Source organism: Tinamus guttatus, unplaced genomic scaffold (assembly GCF_059628265.1).
Source record: "Tinamus guttatus ecotype Peru unplaced genomic scaffold, ASM5962826v1 Tinamus_guttatus_pri_ptg000695l, whole genome shotgun sequence".
NCBI classification, from domain to species: Eukaryota; Metazoa; Chordata; class Aves; order Tinamiformes; family Tinamidae; genus Tinamus; species Tinamus guttatus.
This window is the reverse complement of record NW_028289229.1, coordinates 17,024-35,307: the sequence shown is the minus strand read 5'-3', so window position 1 is coordinate 35,307 and position 18,284 is coordinate 17,024. Positions and strand designations below refer to the sequence as shown.

The 18,284-nt window shown below is 55.3% G+C and overlaps 1 protein-coding gene across 1 annotated transcript; it reads right to left on the bottom strand.

Moving 5' to 3' along the window:
• Positions 1-3,367: 3,367 nt before the first annotated feature.
• Positions 3,368-18,164, bottom strand: LOC148591855 (DNA repair nuclease APEX1-like). Its single transcript, XM_088536672.1, is given in 7 exon segments — positions 3,368-3,882; positions 13,096-13,288; positions 15,951-16,024; positions 16,027-16,115; positions 16,186-16,808; positions 16,811-16,837; positions 18,057-18,164. Coding segments are annotated over 7 exon segments (1,629 nt in total).
• Between the last annotated feature and the right edge of the window lie 120 nt (positions 18,165-18,284).

Genomic DNA, 18,284 nt, shown 5'->3' with positions numbered 1-18,284 from the left:
TTATAGGGGACCTATAGGAGCTATAGGGGCCCTGGGGAGCCTATAGGGCTCAGGGGGGCTATAGGGGCCATGGGGAGCCTATAGGACTTGGGGGGGGCTATAGGGAGCCTATAGGGCTGGGGGGCGCTATAGGGGCCCTGGGGAGCCTATAGGACTTGTGGGGCGCTATAGGGGTCACGGGGAGCCTATAGGGCTTGGGGAGGGGCTATGGGGAGCCTATGGGGCTGGAGGGGGCTATAGGGGCCATGGGGAGCCTATAGGGGCCATGGGGAGCCTATAGGAGCTATGGGGAGCCTATATGGGTGGGGGGGTCTATAGGATCTATAGGCCCTGGGGGGGGGTCTATAGGGCCCTATGGATGCACCAGGGGGTCCCCCGGGGCCGTATCTGCCCCCCAAGTGGGTGCGGGGGCCATAGGGCGCCATAAGGGGGGTCCCAGGGCATCATGGGAGCCGCGAGGCCCTATAGGGCCTATAGGGTCAGGAGAGGGGGGTGGGACCTATGGGGACGGATGGCGGCACCTCAACCCTATGGAGACGACCAGAGCCCCATAGGGACCCAACTAAGGGGGACGCAGAAGATCTATAGGGTCAAGAAGAGACTTATGGGGCACCTAAACCCTATGGAGAAGACCCCAACCCCATAGAAACCCATGGAAAGACTTAGAGGATCTATAGGGTCAAGAGGAGCATCATGGGGCCACCAGAACCCTATGGAGAAGACCCAAAGCCTATAGAGACCCATTGGAAGACGACGTAGAAGATCTATAGTGTCAAGAGGAGCATCATGGGGCCACCTAAAGCCTATGGAGAAGATCAGAACCCCATAGAGACCCATTGAAAGAAGACTTAGGAGACCTATAGGGTCAAGAAGAGACTTATGGGGCTACTTCAACCCAATGGAGAAGCCCCAAACCCAGCAGAAACCCAACTAGGGAGGATGTAGAAGATCTATAGGGTCAACCAGAGCATCATGGGGCCACCAGAACCCTATGGAGAAGATCCAAACTCCATAGAGACCCAACTAAGGAGGACGTAGAGGATCTATAGGGTCAACCAGAGCATCATGGGGCCACCAGAACCCTATGGAGAAGCCCCAAACCCAACAGAAACCCAACTAAGGAGGATCTAGGAGGTCTATAGTGTCAAGAGGAGCATCATGAGGCCACCTATACCCAATGGAGAAGATCAGAACCCACCAGAAACCCAACCAAGGAGGATCTAGGAGATCTATAGGGTCAAGAGGAGCATCATGGGGCCACCAGAACCCCATGGAGAAGATCAGAATCCACCAGAAACCCAACTAAGGAGGACGTAGATGATCTATAGTGTCAAGAGGAGCATCACGGGGCCACCAGAACCTAATGGAGAAGATCAGAACCCAACTAAGGAGGATCTAGGAGACCTATAGGGTCAACCACAGCATCATGGGGCCACCAGAACCCAATGGAGAAGCCCGAAACCCACCAGAAACCCAACCAAGGAGGATCTAGGAGATCTGTAGGATCAAGAGGAGGATGACGGGGCCACCAGAACCCCATGGAGAAGATCAGAACCCAACCAAGGAGGATCTAGGAGATCTACAGGGCCAAGAGGAGCATCACGGGGCTACCAGAACCCAATGGAGAAGATCAGAACCCAACAGAAACCCAACTAAGGAGGACACAGAAGATCTATAGGGTCAACTACAGCATCATGGGGCCACCAGAACCCAATGGAGAAGATCAGAACCCAACCAAGGAGGATCTAGGAGATCTATAGGGCCAAGAGGAGGATCACGGGGCCACCAGAACCCAATGGTGAAGATCAGAATCCAACTAAGGAGGACACAGAAGATCTATAGTGTCAAGAGGAGCATCATTTGGCCACCAGAACCCAATGGAGAAGCCCCAAACCCAACAGAAACCCAACTAAGGAGGACGTAGATGATCTACAGGGTCAAGAGGAGCATCATGGGGCCACCAGAACCCTACGGAGAAGATCAGAACCCACCAGAAACCCAACCAAGGAGGATCTAGGAGATCTATAGGGCCAAGAGGAGGATGATGGGGCCACCAGAACCCAATGGAGAAGATCAGAAGCCAACCAAGGAGGATCTAGGAGATCTATAGGGTCAAGAGGAGCATCACGGGGCCACCAGAACCCCATGGAGAAGATCAGAACCCAACCAAGGAGGATCTAGGAGATCTATAGGGCCAAGAGGAGGATCACGGGGCCACCAGAACCTAATGGAGAAGATCAGAACCCAACCAAGGAGGATCTAGGAGATCTCTAGGGCCAAGAGGAGGATCATGGGGCCACCAGAACCGTATGGAGAAGATCAGAACCCAACTAAGGAGGATCTAGGAGACCTATAGGGTCAACCACAGCATCATGGGGCCACCAGAACCCAATGGAGAAGCCCGAAACCCACCAGAAACCCAACCAAGGAGGATCTAGGAGATCTGTAGGATCAAGAGGAGGATGATGGGGCCACCAGAACCCCATGGAGAAGATCAGAACCCAACCAAGGAGGATCTAGGAGATCTATAGGGCCAAGAGGAGGATCATGGGGCCACCAGAACCCCATGGAGGAGATCAGAACCCAACCAAGGAGGATCTAGGAGATCTATAGGGCCAAGAGGAGCATCACGGGGCCACCAGAACCCTATGGAGAAGATCAGAACCCAACAGAAACCCAACTAAGGAGGATGTAGGAGATCTATAGGATCTAGAGGAGCATCACGGGGCCACCAGAACCCCATGGAGAAGATCAGAACCCAACTAAGGAGGATCTAGGAGATCTATAGGGCCAAGAGGAGCATCACGGGGCCACCAGAACTGTATGGAGAAGATCAGAACCCAACCAAGGAGGATCTAGGAGATCTGTAGGATCAAGAGGAGGATGATGGGGCCACCAGAACCCCATGGAGAAGATCAGAATCCAACTAAGGAGGACGTAGAAGACCTATAGGGTCAACCACAGCATCATGGGGCCACCAGAACCCAATGGAGAAGATCAGAACCCACCAGAAACCCAACCAGGGAGGATCTAGGAGATCTATAGGGCCAAGAGGAGGATCATGGGGCCACCAGAAGCCAATGGAGAAGATCAGAACCCAACTAAGGAGGATCTAGGAGACCTATAGGGTCAACCACAGCATCACGGGGCCACCAGAACCCAATGGAGAAGATCAGAAGCCAACCAAGGAGGATCTAGGAGATCTACAGGGCCAAGAGGAGGATCATGGGGCCACCAGAACCCTATGGAGAAGATCAGAACCCAACTAAGGAGGACGTAGAAGACCTATAGGGTCAACCACAGCATCATGGGGCCACCAGAACCGTGTGGAGAAGATCAGAACCCAACCAAGGAGGATCCAGGAGCCCTATAGGGCCAGCAGGAGGCTGATGGGACAGTGGTCGCTGCCCAGCACCCCCTGGCGGATCTTGCTGTCGCAGAGGGCCCCGCGGAGGCGCCGCGACAGCACGAAGTAGTCGAGGCGCCAGCCGGCGTTGCGCCCGCGCGCGCCGCCCAGGTAGGTCCAGAACGTGAAGGCGTTGGGGACCTCCGGGTAGAGGACGCGGAAGGAGTCCACGAAGCCGGCGGCCAGGAGGTCGCTGAAGCCCTGACGCTCCTCGTCGGTGAAGCCGGCCGAGCGGCGGTTGGACTTGGGGTGGCGCAGGTCCAGCTCGGTGTGGGCCACGTTGAGGTCCCCCGCGAGGACCACGGGCTTGAGGGCGTCCAGGCGGGTGAGGTAGGCGCGGAAGGCGGCGTCCCAGCGCTGGCGGTAGTCGAGGCGGCGGAGGCCGCGGCCGGCGTTGGGGACGTAGGCGGCCACCACGTAGAGGGAGGGGAACTCGGCGGTGACCACGCGGCCCTCGGCGTCGTGCTCGGGGTCGCCTGCGGGGAGGACGTGGCGGAGAGGAGATGGAGGAGATGGAGAAGATGGAGGAGGAGATGGAGGAGATGGAGGAGGAGATGGGGGAGATGGACGAGGAGATGGAGGAGATGGGGGAAAAGATGGAGGAGATGGGGGAAAAGATGGAGGAGAGAAGATGGAGGAGATGGAGAAGATGGAGGAGATGGAGAAGATGGAGGAGATGGAGAAGATGGAGAAGGAGATGGAGAAGATGGAGAAGGAGATGGAGAAGATGGAGAAGGAGATGGAGAAGATGGAGGAGGAGATGGAGAAGATGGAGGAGAAGATAGAGAAGAAGATGGAGGGGATGGAGGAGAAGATGGAGGAGATGGGGGAGAAAATGGAGGAGAAGATGGGGGAGATGGAGAAGATGGAGGAGATGGAGAAGATGGAGGAGATGGAAGAGGAGATGGAGGAGATGGAGGAGATGGAGGAGATGGAGGAGAGAAGATGGAAGAGATGGAGGAGAAAATGGAGAAGATGGAGATGGAAGAGGAGATGGAGAAGATGGAGGAGATGGAAGAGGAGATGGAGGAGATGGAGGAGGAGATGGGGGAGATGGAGGAGGAGATAGAGAAGAAGATGGAGGAGATGGAGGAGAAGATGGGGGAGATGGAAGAGAAGATGGAGGAGATGGAGGTGAAGATGGAGGAGATGGAGAAGATGGAGGGGATGGAGGAGAAGATGGAGAAGATGGAGGAGATGGAGGGGATGGAGGAGGACATGGAGAAGATGGAGGAGAAGATAGAGAAGAAGATGGAGGAGATGGAGAAGATGGGGGAGATGGAAGAGATGGAGAAGAAGATGGAGGAGATGGAAGAGAAGGTGGAGGAGATGGAGGAGAAGATGGAGGAGATGGAGGAGATGGGGGGGAGATGGAGGAGATGGAGAAGATGGAGGAGATGGAGAAGGAGATGGAGAAGATAGAGAAGAAGATGGAGGAGATGGAGGAGAAGATGGGGGAGATGGAAGAGAAGATGGAGGGGATGGAGGAGAAGATGGAGGAGATGGAGAAGATGGAGGGGATGGAGGAGAAGATGGAGGAGATGGAGGAGAAAATGGAGAAGATGGGGGAGATGGAGAAGATGGAGGAGATGGAAGAGGAGATGGAGAAGATGGAGGAGAGAAGATGGAAGAGATGGAGGAGAAAATGGAGAAGATGGAGGAGATGGAAGAGGAGATGGAGGAGATGATGGGGGAGATGGAAGAGATGGAGAAGATGGAGGGGATGGAGGACAGAAGATGGAGGAGATGGAGAAGGAGATGAAGGAGATGGAGAAGATGGAGGAGATGGAGGAGATGGAGGAGATGGAGGAGGAGATGGAGGAGATGGAGGAGGAGATGGAGGAGATGGAGAAGATGGAGGAGATGGAGGAGGAGATGGAGGAGGAGATGGAGGAGATGGAGGAGGAGATGGAGGAGGAGATGGAGGAGATGGAGGAGGAGATGGAGGAGATGGAGGAGATGGAGGAGATGGAGGAGATGGAGAAGATGGAGGAGATGGAGAAGATGGAGGAGATGGAGGAGATGGAGGAGATGGAGGAGGAGATGGAGGAGATGGAGGAGATGGAGGAGATGGAGGAGATGGAGGAGATGGAGGAGGAGATGGAGGAGGAGATGGAGGAGGAGATGGAGGAGGAGATGGAGGAGGAGATGGAGGAGGAGATGGAGGAGATGGAGGAGGAGATGGAGGAGATGGAGGAGATGGAGGAGGAGATGGAGGAGATGGAGGAGATGGAGGAGATGGAGGAGATGGAGGAGATGGGGGAGGAGATGGAGGAGATGGAGGAGATGGAGGAGGAGATGGAGGAGATGGGGGAGAAGATGGAGGAGATGGAGGAGAAGATGGAGGAGATGGAGGAGAAGATGGAGGAGATGGAGGAGGAGATGATGGAGGAGGAGATGGAGGAGATGGAGAAGATGGAGGAGGAGATGGAGGAGAAGATGGGGGAGATGGAGGAGGAGATGATGGAGGAGGAGATGGAGGAGATGGAGGAGATGGAGGAGGAGATGGAGGAGATGGAGGAGATGGAGGAGATGGAGGAGGAGATGGAGGAGAAGATGGGGGAGATGGAGGAGATGGAGGAGATGGAGGAGATGGAGGAGATGGAGGTTTGGGGGGAGCATTTGGGGCAGAAAAGGGCGTTTTGGGGCAACGCAGGGCGCAACGGGGCACAGAGGGAGCGTTTTGGGGCAGAAAAGAGAGATTTGGGGGCCACAAGGTGCCATTTTGGAGCGAAAATGGGGCGTTTTGGGGACAGAAAGCGGCATTTTGGGGTGGGAACAGCGCGTTTTGGAGCAAAATGGGGCGTTTTGGAGCGAAAATGGGGCATTTTGGAGTGAAAAAGTGGCATTTTGGAGCATGGAAAGTGCCTTTGGGAGAAAAAAGTGGCATTTTGGGGCGGAAATAGCGCCTTTTGGAGTGAAAAATTGGCATTTTGAAGTGAAAAAGTGGCACTTAGGAGCAAAAAATATGGCATTTTGGAGTGAAAAGTGGCACTTTGGAGTGAGAAAAGTGTCATTTTTGAGTGAAAGGGGGTATTCTTTAGTGAAAAAATGGCATTTTTGAGTGAAAAAAGGGCATTTTTGAGTGAAAAGTGGCACTTGAGTGAGCAATCTGGCATTTTTGATTGAAAAAGGGGTGTTTTGGAGCGAAAAAGGGGCATTTTTGAGTGAAAAGTGGCACTTTGGAGTGAAAAAGTGGCATTTTTGAGGGAAAAAGTGGCATTTTGGAGTGAAAAGTGGCCCCTCCGAGTGAAAAAGTGGCATTTTTGAGTGAAAAGCGGCACTTTGGAGGGAGAAAAGTGTCATTTTTGAGTGAAAATGGGGTATTCTCGAGTGCAAAAATCGCATTTCTGAGTGAAAAGTGGCACTTTGGAGTGACAAAAGGTCATTTTTGAGTGAAAAATGGCATTTTTTAGTGAAAAAGTTGCATTTTTGAGTGAAAATGGGGTATTCTTCAGTGAAAATGTGGTATTCTTCAGTGAAAATAGGGCATTTTTGAGTGAAAAAGTGGCGTTTGGGAGCGAAAAAGTGGCGTTTGGGAGCGAAAAAATGGCAATTTGGAATGAAAAAGTGGCGTTTTGGAGCGAAAAAGGGGCATTTTTGAGTGAAAAGTGGCACTTGAGTGAGCAAAGTGGCATTTTTGAATGAAAATGGGGTTTTCTTGAGTGAAAAGTGGTACTTTAGAGTGGGAAAAGTGGCATTCTTGAGAGAAAAAGTGGCATTTTTAAGTGGAAAATGGCATTTTTGAGTGAAAAGTGGCGTTTTGGAGGGGAAAAGGGGCATTTTTGAGTGAAAAATGGCACTTTGCAGTGAGAAAAGTGGCATTTTTGAGTGAAAATGGGGTATTGAGCGAAATAATGGCATTTTTGAGCAAAAAAGTGGCACTTTGGAGCAAGAAATTGGAATTCTTGAGTGAAAAAGTGGCATTTTTGAGTGAAAAAGCGGTGTTTGGAGTGAAAAAGGGGCATTTTTGAGTGAAAAGCGGCACTTCGAAGTGAGAAAATGGCATTTCTGACTGAAAAGGGGGCATTTTTGAGCGAAAAAGTGGCATTTTGCAGTGAAAAACGGCATTTTTGAGCAAAAAAGGGGAATTTGTGAGCGAAAAGAGGCACTTTGGGGCGAGAAAAGTCGCATTTTGAGTGAAAAAGGGGCATTTTGGAGCGAGAAAGGTGGCCTTTCTGAGAGAGAAAAAGGGCATTTTGCAGGAGAAAAGTGGCATTTTGAGGTGAAAAGCAGCATTTTGAACAGAAAAGGGCAGTTTTGTGCAGAAAAGTGGCATTTTGAGCAGAAAAGCAGCATTTTGGAGCATAAAGTGGCATTTTGGAGCATAAAGTGGCATTTTGGCACAGCCGAGCGGAGTTTTGGGGCAGAAAAGCGACGTTTTCGTGCAGCTGAGCGACATTTTGGGGAAGAAAAGCAGCATTTTTGTGCAAAAAAAGTGGCATTTTGAGCAGAAAAGTGCCAACTTGGAGGAGAAAAGTGGCATTTGGGGCACAAAATTGGCATTTTCACACAGTCAAGTGGTGTTTTGGGACAGATAAGCTGCATTTTGGAACAAAAAAGCTGCATTTTGGAGCAGAAAGTGGCATTTTGGAGGAGGAAAGGAGCATTTTGGGGCAGAAAAGCAGCATTTTGCGCAGAAAAGCAGCGTTTTTGTGCAGCCTACTGGCATTTTGGAGTGGAAAAGCGGCATTTTGAGCAGAGAAGCGGCATTTTGTGGCACAAAAGCGGCATTTTGGGGCACAAAAGCGGCATTTTGGGGCAGAAAGGGGGCATTTTGGAGAAGAAAAGCTGCATTTTGAGCAAAAAAGGGGCATATTTGAGCAGAAAAGTGGTGTCTTGGCACAGCTGAGCCATTTTTCTGGGCAGAAAAGTGGCAATTTGGAGCAGAAAAGTGACATTTTAAGCAGAAAAGTGGCAATTTGGAACAGGACAGCAGCATTTTGGAGCAGGAAAGCAGCATTTTGGAACAGAAAAGGGGCATTTTGAGAAGGAAAATGGCATTTTGGCACAGAAAAGCAGCATTTGGAGCAGAAAAGCGCCATTTTGGGGGAGAAAAGAGGCATTTTGGCTCAAAGAAGCGGCATTTTGGAGCAGAAAAGCACCATTCTGAGCAGCAAAGTGGAATTCTGGAGCAGAAAAGCGCCGTTTTGGAGCAGAAAAAGGGCATTTTGGAGTAGAAAAGCGCCATTTTGGGGAGAAAAGCCACATTTTGGGGCAGCAAAGCCACATTTTGGAGCAGAAAAGGCACATTTTGGAGGACAAAAGCGGCATTTTGAGCAGAAAAGCGCCCTTTTGAGCACAAAAGCGCCATTTTGAGCCCAAAGGCGCCATTTTGAGCACAAAGGCACCGTTTTGAGCACAAAGGCACCGTTTTGAGCCAAAAGGTGCCATTTTGAGCAGAAAAGCACCATTTTGAGCAGAAAAGCGCCATTTTGAGCAGAAAAGCGCCATTTTGAGCACAAAGGCACCATTTTGAGCCCAAAAGCGCCATTTTGAGCCCAAAGGTGCCATTTTGAGCCCAAAGGCGCCATTTTGAGCCCAAAGGCACCATTTTGATCCAAAAGTGCCATTTAGAGCCCAAAAGTGCCATTTTGAGCCCAAAGGCGCCATTTTGGAGCAGCAAAGCCGCATTTTGGTGCAGAAAAGCAGGGTTTTTGGTGCAGAAAAGCCGTGTTTTGGCGCAGAAAAGCCGCGTTTTGGCGCTCACCGATGCCGTAGGCCACGCGCAGCGGCTCCGCGCGCGCCAGCAGCCCCACGTGGCAGAAAACCGCCATTTTGAGCCCAAAGGCGCCATTTTGAGCCCAAAGGCGCCATTTTGAGCCCAAAAGCACCATTTTGAGCAGAAAAGCGCCATTTTGAGCCCCAAGGCGCCATTTTGAGCCCAAAGGCGCCATTTTGAGCCCCAAGGCGCCATTTTGAGCCCAAAGGCGCCATTTTGATCCAAAAGTGCCATTTGGAGCCCGAAAGTGCCATTTTGAGCCCCAAGGCGCCATTTTGAGCAGCAAGGCGCCATTTTGAGCCCAAAGGTGCCATTTTGAGCCCAAAGGTGCCATTTTGAGCCCCAAAATGCCATTTTGATCCAAAAGTGCCATTTTGAGCCCCAAAGCCCCATTTAGAGCCCCAAGGGCCCCATTTTGAGCCCAAAGGTGCCATTTTGAGCCCCAAGGCGCCATTTTGAGCCCAAAGGCGCCATTTTGGAGCAGCAAAGCCGCATTTTGGTGCAGAAAAGCGGGTTTTTGGCGCAGAAAAGCCGCGTTTTGGCGCAGAAAAGCCGCGTTTTGGCGCTCACCGATGCCGTAGGCCACGCGCAGCGGCTCCGCGCGCGCCAGCAGCCCCACGTGGCAGAAAACCGCCATTTTGAGCCCAAAGGTGCCATTTTGAGCCCCAAGGTGCCATTTTGAGCCCCAAGGCGCCATTTTGAGCCCCAAGGCCCCATTTTGGTGCAGAAAAGCGGGTTTTTGGTGCAGAAAAGCCGCGTTTTGGCGCAGAAAAGCCGCGTTCTGGCGCTCACCGATGCCGTAGGCCACGCGCAGCGGCTCCGCGCGCGCCAGCAGCCCCACGTGGCAGAAAACCGCCATTTTGAGCCCGAAGGCGCCATTTTGAGCCCAAAGGCGCCATTTTGAGCCCAAAAATGCCATTTTGAGCCCCAAGGCGCCATTTTGAGCAGCAAGGCGCCATTTTGAGCCCAAAGGTGCCATTTTGATCCAAAAGTGCCATTTTGAGCCCAAAGGTGCCATTTTGAGCCCAAAGGTGCCATTTTGAGCCCCAAAGCGCCATTTTGAGCCCAAAAATGCCATTTTGAGCCCCAAAGCGCCATTTTGAGCAGCAAGGCGCCATTTTGAGCCCAAAGGCGCCATTTTGAGCCCAAAGGCGCCATTTTGAGCCCAAAGGCGCCATTTTGAGCCCCAAGGGGCCATTTTGAGCCCAAAGGCGCCATTTTGAGCCCAAAGGTGCCATTTTGAGCCCCAAGGCTCCATTTTGGTGCAGAAAAGCCGCGTTTTGGTGCAGAAAAGCCGCGTTTTGGCGCTCACCGATGCCGTAGGCCACGCGCAGCGGCTCCGCGCGCGCCAGCAGCCCCACGTGGCAGAAAACCGCCATTTTGAGCCCAAAGGCGCCATTTTGAGCCCAAAAGTGCCATTTTGAGCCCCAAGGCGCCATTTAGAGCCCCAAGGTGCCATTTTGACCCCAAAAGCGCCATTTTGAGCCCAAAAGCGCCATTTTGAGCCCAAAGGCGCCATTTTGACCCCAAAGGTGCCATTTTGGTGCCCAAAAGCGCCATTTTGACCCCAAAAGTGCCATTTTGGAGCCCAAAAGCCCCATTTTGAGCCCCAAGGCGCCATTTTGAGCCCAAAGGTGCCATTTTGAGCCCAAAAGTGCCATTTTGAGCCCCAAAGCGCCATTTTGAGCCCCAAGGCGCCATTTTGACCCCAAAAGTGCCATTTTGGAGCCCAAAAGCGCCATTTTGACCCCAAAACCGCCATTTTGAGCCTCAAAGCGCCATTTTGAGCACAAAAGCGCCATTTTGAGCCCCAAGGCGCCATTTTGAGCCCCAAGGTGCCATTTTGAGCCCAAAGGCGCCATTTTGAGCCCCAAGGCCCCATTTTGGAGCAGCAAAGCCGCATTTTGGTGCAGAAAAGCCGCGTTTTGGCGCAGAAAAGCCGCGTTCTGGCGCTCACCGATGCCGTAGGCCACGCGCAGCGGCTCCGCGCGCGCCAGCAGCCCCACGTGGCAGAAAACCGCCATTTTGAGCCCAAAGGCGCCATTTTGAGCCCAAAAGTGCCATTTTGATCCAAAAGCGCCATTTTGAGCCCCAAGGCGCCATTTTGAGCCCGAAAGTGCCATTTTGAGCCCAAAAATGCCATTTTGAGCCCAAAGGCGCCATTTTGAGCCTCAAAGCGCCATTTTGAGCACAAAAGCGCCATTTTGAGCCCCAAGGCGCCATTTTGACCCCAAAAGTGCCATTTTGGAGCCCAAAAGCGCCATTTTGACCCCAAAACCGCCATTTTGAGCCTCAAAGCGCCATTTTGAGCACAAAAGCGCCATTTTGAGCCCCAAGGCGCCATTTTGAGCCCCGAGGCTCCATTTTGGAGCAGCAAAGCCGCATTTTGGTGCAGAAAAGCGGGTTTTTGGTGCAGAAAAGCCACGTTTTGGCGCAGAAAAGCCGCGTTTTGGCGCTCACCGATGCCGTAGGCCACGCGCAGCGGCTCCGCGCGCGCCAGCAGCCCCACGTGGCAGAAAACCGCCATTTTGAGCCCAAAGGTGCCATTTTGAGCCCCAAGGTGCCATTTTGAGCCCCAAGGCGCCATTTTGAGCCCCAAGGCCCCATTTTGGTGCAGAAAAGCGGGTTTTTGGTGCAGAAAAGCCGCGTTTTGGCGCAGAAAAGCCGCGTTCTGGCGCTCACCGATGCCGTAGGCCACGCGCAGCGGCTCCGCGCGCGCCAGCAGCCCCACGTGGCAGAAAACCGCCATTTTGAGCCCGAAGGCGCCATTTTGAGCCCAAAGGCGCCATTTTGAGCCCAAAAATGCCATTTTGAGCCCCAAGGCGCCATTTTGAGCAGCAAGGCGCCATTTTGAGCCCAAAGGTGCCATTTTGATCCAAAAGTGCCATTTTGAGCCCAAAGGTGCCATTTTGAGCCCAAAGGTGCCATTTTGAGCCCCAAAGCGCCATTTTGAGCCCAAAAATGCCATTTTGAGCCCCAAAGCGCCATTTTGAGCAGCAAGGCGCCATTTTGAGCCCAAAGGCGCCATTTTGAGCCCAAAGGCGCCATTTTGAGCCCAAAGGCGCCATTTTGAGCCCCAAGGGGCCATTTTGAGCCCAAAGGCGCCATTTTGAGCCCAAAGGTGCCATTTTGAGCCCCAAGGCTCCATTTTGGTGCAGAAAAGCCGCGTTTTGGTGCAGAAAAGCCGCGTTTTGGCGCTCACCGATGCCGTAGGCCACGCGCAGCGGCTCCGCGCGCGCCAGCAGCCCCACGTGGCAGAAAACCGCCATTTTGAGCCCAAAGGCGCCATTTTGAGCCCCAAAGGCGCCATTTTGACCCCCAAAGTGCCATTTTGACCCCAAAAGTGCCATTTTGAGCCCCAAGGTGCCATTTTGAGCCCAAAAGCGCCATTTTGAGCCCCAAGGCCCCATTTTGGTGCAGAAAAGCCGCGTTTTGGCGCAGAAAAGCCGCGTTCTGGCGCTCACCGATGCCGTAGGCCACGCGCAGCGGCTCCGCGCGCGCCAGCAGCCCCACGTGGCAGAAAACCGCCATTTTGAGCCCAAAGGCGCCATTTTGAGCCCAAAGGCGCCATTTTGAACCCCAAGGCGCCATTTTGAGCCCCAAGGCGCCATTTTGAGCAGCAAGGCGCCATTTTGAGCCCAAAGGTGCCATTTTGAGCCCAAAGGTGCCATTTTGATCACAAAGGCGCCATTTGGAGCCCAAAAACGCCATTTTGGAGCCCAAAAGCGCCATTTTGAGCCCCAAGGCGCCATTTAGACCCCAAAACCGCCATTTTGAGCCTCAAAGCGCCATTTTGAGCCCAAAAGCGCCATTTTGAGCCCCAAGGCGCCATTTTGAGCCCAAAGGCGCCATTTTGAGCCCCAAGGCGCCATTTTGAGCCCAAAGGCGCCATTTTGGAGCAGCAAAGCCGCATTTTGGTGCAGAAAAGCCGCGTTTTGGCGCAGAAAAGCCGCGTTTTGGCGCTCACCGATGCCGTAGGCCACGCGCAGCGGCTCCGCGCGCGCCAGCAGCCCCACGCCGCTGTAGCCGCCGCGGCCCTCGGCGCTGGCCCAGAACTGGTGCGGGAGGCCCGGCAGGGCCCGCACGGCCGCCGGCACCGCCGCCTCGGCGCACTTGGTCTCCTGCAGGCACAGCACGTCCGGGGCCTCCTCCTGCACCCACTGCGGGACGGGACGGGCGTCAGGGGGAACATGGGGGGCATGGGGGGCCCCGGGGTGCTATGGGGCAGGGGGGGATATGGGGAACCCCATGGATCACTATGTGGCAAGGGAATCCCTATGGGGAACCGAATGGGTCACTATGTGGCAGGCGAGTCCCTATGGGGAACCCTATGGATCACTATGTGGCAAGGGGAACCCTATGGGGAACCCAATAGTTCACTATATGGCAATGGATCACTATGTGGCAGGGGAATCCCTATTGGGAACTGAAGGGATCACTATGTGGCGGGGGGGGTCTCTATGGGGAACCCAATGGATCACTATGTGGCGGGGGGGTCCCTATGGGGATCCCAATGGATCACTATGTGGCAGGGGGGCCCTATGGGGATCCCAATGGATCACTAAATGGCAATGGATCACTATGGGCAAGGGGAGCCCTATGGAGAACCCAATGGATCACTATGTGGCAGGGGAGACCCTATGGGGAACCCAATGGATCACTATGTGGCAGGGGGACCTCTATGGGGATCCCAATGGATCACTATGTGGCAGGGGGAGTCTCTATGGGGAACCCAATGGATCACTATGTGGCAGGCGAGTCCCTATGGGGAACCCCATGGATCACTATGTGGGAATGGATCACTATGTGGCAGAAGAAGCCCTATGGGGAACCCAATGGATCACTATGTGGCAGGGGGGGCCCTATGGGGATACCAATGGATCACTATGTGGCAATAGGGCCCTATGGGGAACCCCATGGATCACTATGTGGCAGGGGGCCCTATGGGGAACCCAATAGCTCACTATATGGCAATGGATCCCTATGTGGCAGGGGAATCCCTATTGGGAACCGAATGGATCACTATGTGGCAGGGGGGCCCTATGGGATCCCAATGGATCACTATGTGGCGGGAGGGGGCTATGGGGATCCCAATGGATCACTATGTGGCAGGGGGGCCCTATGGGGAACCCAATGGATCACTATGTGGCAGGGGGGCCCTATGGGGAACCCAATGGATCACTATGTGGCAGGGGGGCCCTATGGGGATCCCAATGGCTCCCTATTTGGCAGGGGGGGACCTCTATGGGGATCCCAATGGATCACTATGTGGCAGGGGGAGTCTCTATGGGGAACCCCATGGATCACTATGTGGCAAGGGAATCCCTATGGGGAACCGAATGGATCACTATATGGCGGGGGGGTCCCTATGGGGAACCCAATGGATCACTAAATGGCAATGGATCCCTATGTGGCAGGGGAATCCCTATTGGGAACCGAATGGATCACTATGTGGCAGGGGGGCCCTACGCGGAACCCAATGGATCACTATGTGGCAGGGGGGGTGTCTATGGGGATCCCAATGGATCACTATGTGGCAAGGGGGCCCTATAGGGAACCCAATGGATCACTATGTGGCAGGGGGGCCCTATGGGGATCCCGATGGATCACTATGTGGCAGGGGGGGTCTCTATGGGGAACCAATGGATCACTATGTGGCAAGGGGGCCCTATAGGGCACCCAATGGATCACTATGTGGCAGGGGGGGGCCCTATGGGGATCCCGATGGATCACTATGTGGCAGGGGGGGTCTCTATGGGGAACCCAATGGATCACTATGTGGCAATGGGGCCCTATGGGGATCCCAATGGATCACTATGTGGCAGGGGGTCCCTATGGGGATCCCAATGGATCACTATGTGGCAGGGGGGTCCCTATGGGGATCCCAATGGATCACTATGTGGCAGGGGGGCCCTATGGGGAACCCCATGGATCACTATGTGGCAGGCGAGTCCCTATGGGGAACCCAATGGATCACTATGTGGCAGGGGAGACCTTATGGGGAACCCAATAGCTCACTATATGGCAATGGATCACTATGTGGCAGGGGGCTCCCTATGGGGCTCCCAATGGCTCCCTATTTGGCAGGGGGGAAAACGCAGCTCCTGGTCACTGGGGTCACTATTTGGCAAGGGGCTCCCTATGGGGCTCCCAATGGCTCACTATTTGGCAACGGGCAAAACGCGGCTCCCGGACGCCGGGGCCCCCTCCCGGTCGCCGGGGCCCCCCTCACCTTGAGCGCGTCCTTGCGCACCCACCCTATGGCTCCCTATTTGGCAGGGGCTCCCTATGGGGATCCCAATGGCTCCCTATTTGGCAGGGGGCTCCCTATGGGGCTCCCAATGGCTCCCTATTTGGCAAGGGGATCCCTATGGGGCTCCCAATGGCTCCCTATTTGGCAGGGGCTCCCTATGGCTCCCAATGGCTCCCTATTTGGCAAGGGGCTCCCTATGGGGATTCCAATGGCTCCCTATTTGGCAAGGGGGAAAACGCCTCTCCGGACACCAGGGACCCCTCCCAGCCCCGGGCCACCCTATGGCTCACTATTTGGCAAGGTGCTCCCTATGGGGCTCCCAATGGCTCACTATTTGGCAACGGGCGAAACGCGGCTTCCGGACGCCGGGGCCCCCCTCCCGGACACCAGGGACCCCTCCCAGCCCCACGGCTCACTATTTGGCAAGGGGCTCCCTATGGGGCTCCCAATGGCTCACTATTTGGCAACGGGCAAAACGCAGCTCCCGGACGCCGGGGCCCCCTCCCGGTCACCGGGGCCCCCCTCCCGGACGCCGGGGCCCCCCTCCCGGCCCCCGGGCCCCCCCTCACCTTGAGCGCGTCCTTGCGCACCCACGCGCGCAGCCCGTCCACGTTCCACGAGGCCACGCGGAGGCTGCAGCGCCCCCGCCCGGGGCCTCCAGCCGCTCCGGGGGGTCCTCGTAGGCCCCCCCGGCGGGGGGAGGGGCGCGGGGGGGGGCTTCTTGCGGGCGGGGCCTGGGGGGGGGAGAAAGGGGGGGGTTGGGGGGGCACGGAGACATAGGGACCCATAGAGACCCATAGAGACCCATAGGGACCATAGAGACCCATTGGGACCCATAGGGACCCATAGAGACCCATAGGGACCCATAGGGACCCATAGAGACCCATAGAGAGACATAGAGACCCATAGAGACCCATAGGGACCCATAGGGACCCATAGAGACCCATAGGGACCATAGAGACCCATAGAGACCCATAGGGACCCATAGAGACCCATAGGGACCCATAGGGACCCATAGAGACCATAGAGACCCATAGAGACCCATAGAGACCCATAGGGACCCATAGGGACCATAGGGACCCATAGGGACCCATGGGGACCCATAGGGACCCATAGGGACCCATAGAGACCCATAGAGACCCATAGAGACCCATAGGGACCCATAGGGACCATAGGGACCCATAGGGACCCATGGGGACCCATAGGGACCCATAGGGACCCATAGAGACCCATGGAGACCCATGGAGACCCATAGGGACCCATAGAGACCCATAGGGACCCATAGGGGCCATAGGGACCCATAGAGAGACCCATAGAGACCCATAGGGACCCATAGGGACCCATAGGGACCCATGGAGACCCATAGGGACCCATAGGGACCCATAGATTGGCCCATGGAGCCCTATAGAGCCCCATTGGGACCCATATATTGGTCCATAGAGACCCATAGGGACCCCTAGGGACCATAGGGACCCATAGATTGGCCCATGGAGCCATAGGGACCCATAGGGACCCATAGATTGGTCCATGGAGCCCCATAGGGACCCATAGGGACCCACAGATTGGTCCATAGAGCCCCAGAGGGCCCCATAGGGACCCTAGGGACCCATAGATTGGTCCATGGAGCCCTATAGAGCCCCATTGGGACCCATAGGGACCCATAGATTGGTCCATGGAGGCCCATTGGGACCCATAGAGCCCCATAGGGACCCATTGGGACCTATAGATTGGCCCATGGAGCCCCATAGAGCCCCATAGGGACCATAGGGACCCATAGATTGGTCCACAGAGGCCCATGGAGCCCCATAGGGACCCATTGGGACCCATATATTGGTCCATAGAGTCCATAGAGCCCCATAGGGACCACTGGGACCCATATATTGGTCCATAGGGCCCCATACACCCCATAGGGACCCATATATTGGTCCATGGAGCCTCACGGAGCCCCAAAGAGCCCCATATAGCCCCATAGGGACCCATAGAGCCCCATAGGGACCCATATATGGGTCCATAGAGCCCCATAGAAACCCATATATTAGGCTATACATACCCATATAGACCCATAGACGCACAGGGACCCATGGAGTCCCATACATGGGGCCATACAGCCCCATAGGGACCCATAGAGCCCATATAGGTGTCCATAAAGCCCCATAGGATCCAAAGAGCCCCATATATTGGGCCATACAGCCCCATAGGGGCCCATATATGGGTCCATACAGCCCCATAGGGGCCCATATATGGGTCCATACAGCCCCATAGAGCCCCATATATAGGTCTATACAGCTCCACAGACCCCCTAGGGACCCGTAGAGCCCCATAGAGTCCCATATAGGGACCCATAGAGCCCCATAGATCCTCATAGGGACCCATAGAGCCCCATAGGGAGCCATAGGGACCCACTTATTGCTCTATACAGCCCCATAGAGCCCTATAGGGACGCACAGAGCCCCATATATGGGTCAATTCAGCCCCATAGAGCCCCATAGAGCCCCATATATGGGTCCATCCAGCCCCATAGAGCCCCATAGGCGCCCATAGAGCCCCATATATGGGTCCCTCCAGCCCCATAGAGCCCCATAGACCCCATAGGGCCCCACGGAGGACCACGTGCCCCCCCCCCCCCCGACGGCCATAGAGCCCCACACGCTGCCCTAGCGCGCCCCCCCCCAGGCCCGTTTCCGGTCCCCACCGCCCGGCGCCTCTTCCGCTTCCGGTTCCGCCGCGGCGGCCCCGTCGCCGCCGCCGCCGCCCGCCGCCTCCTTCCTGCCGCGCTTCGGCATGGCTGCCCCGCCCCTTCCGCCGCGCCGCCCCGCCCCTTCCGCCGCGCCGCCCCGCCAATCAGCGCGCGCGGCGCCACGCGGGCGGAAGCGGAAGCGCGCGGGCGGAAGCGGGCGCGCGGA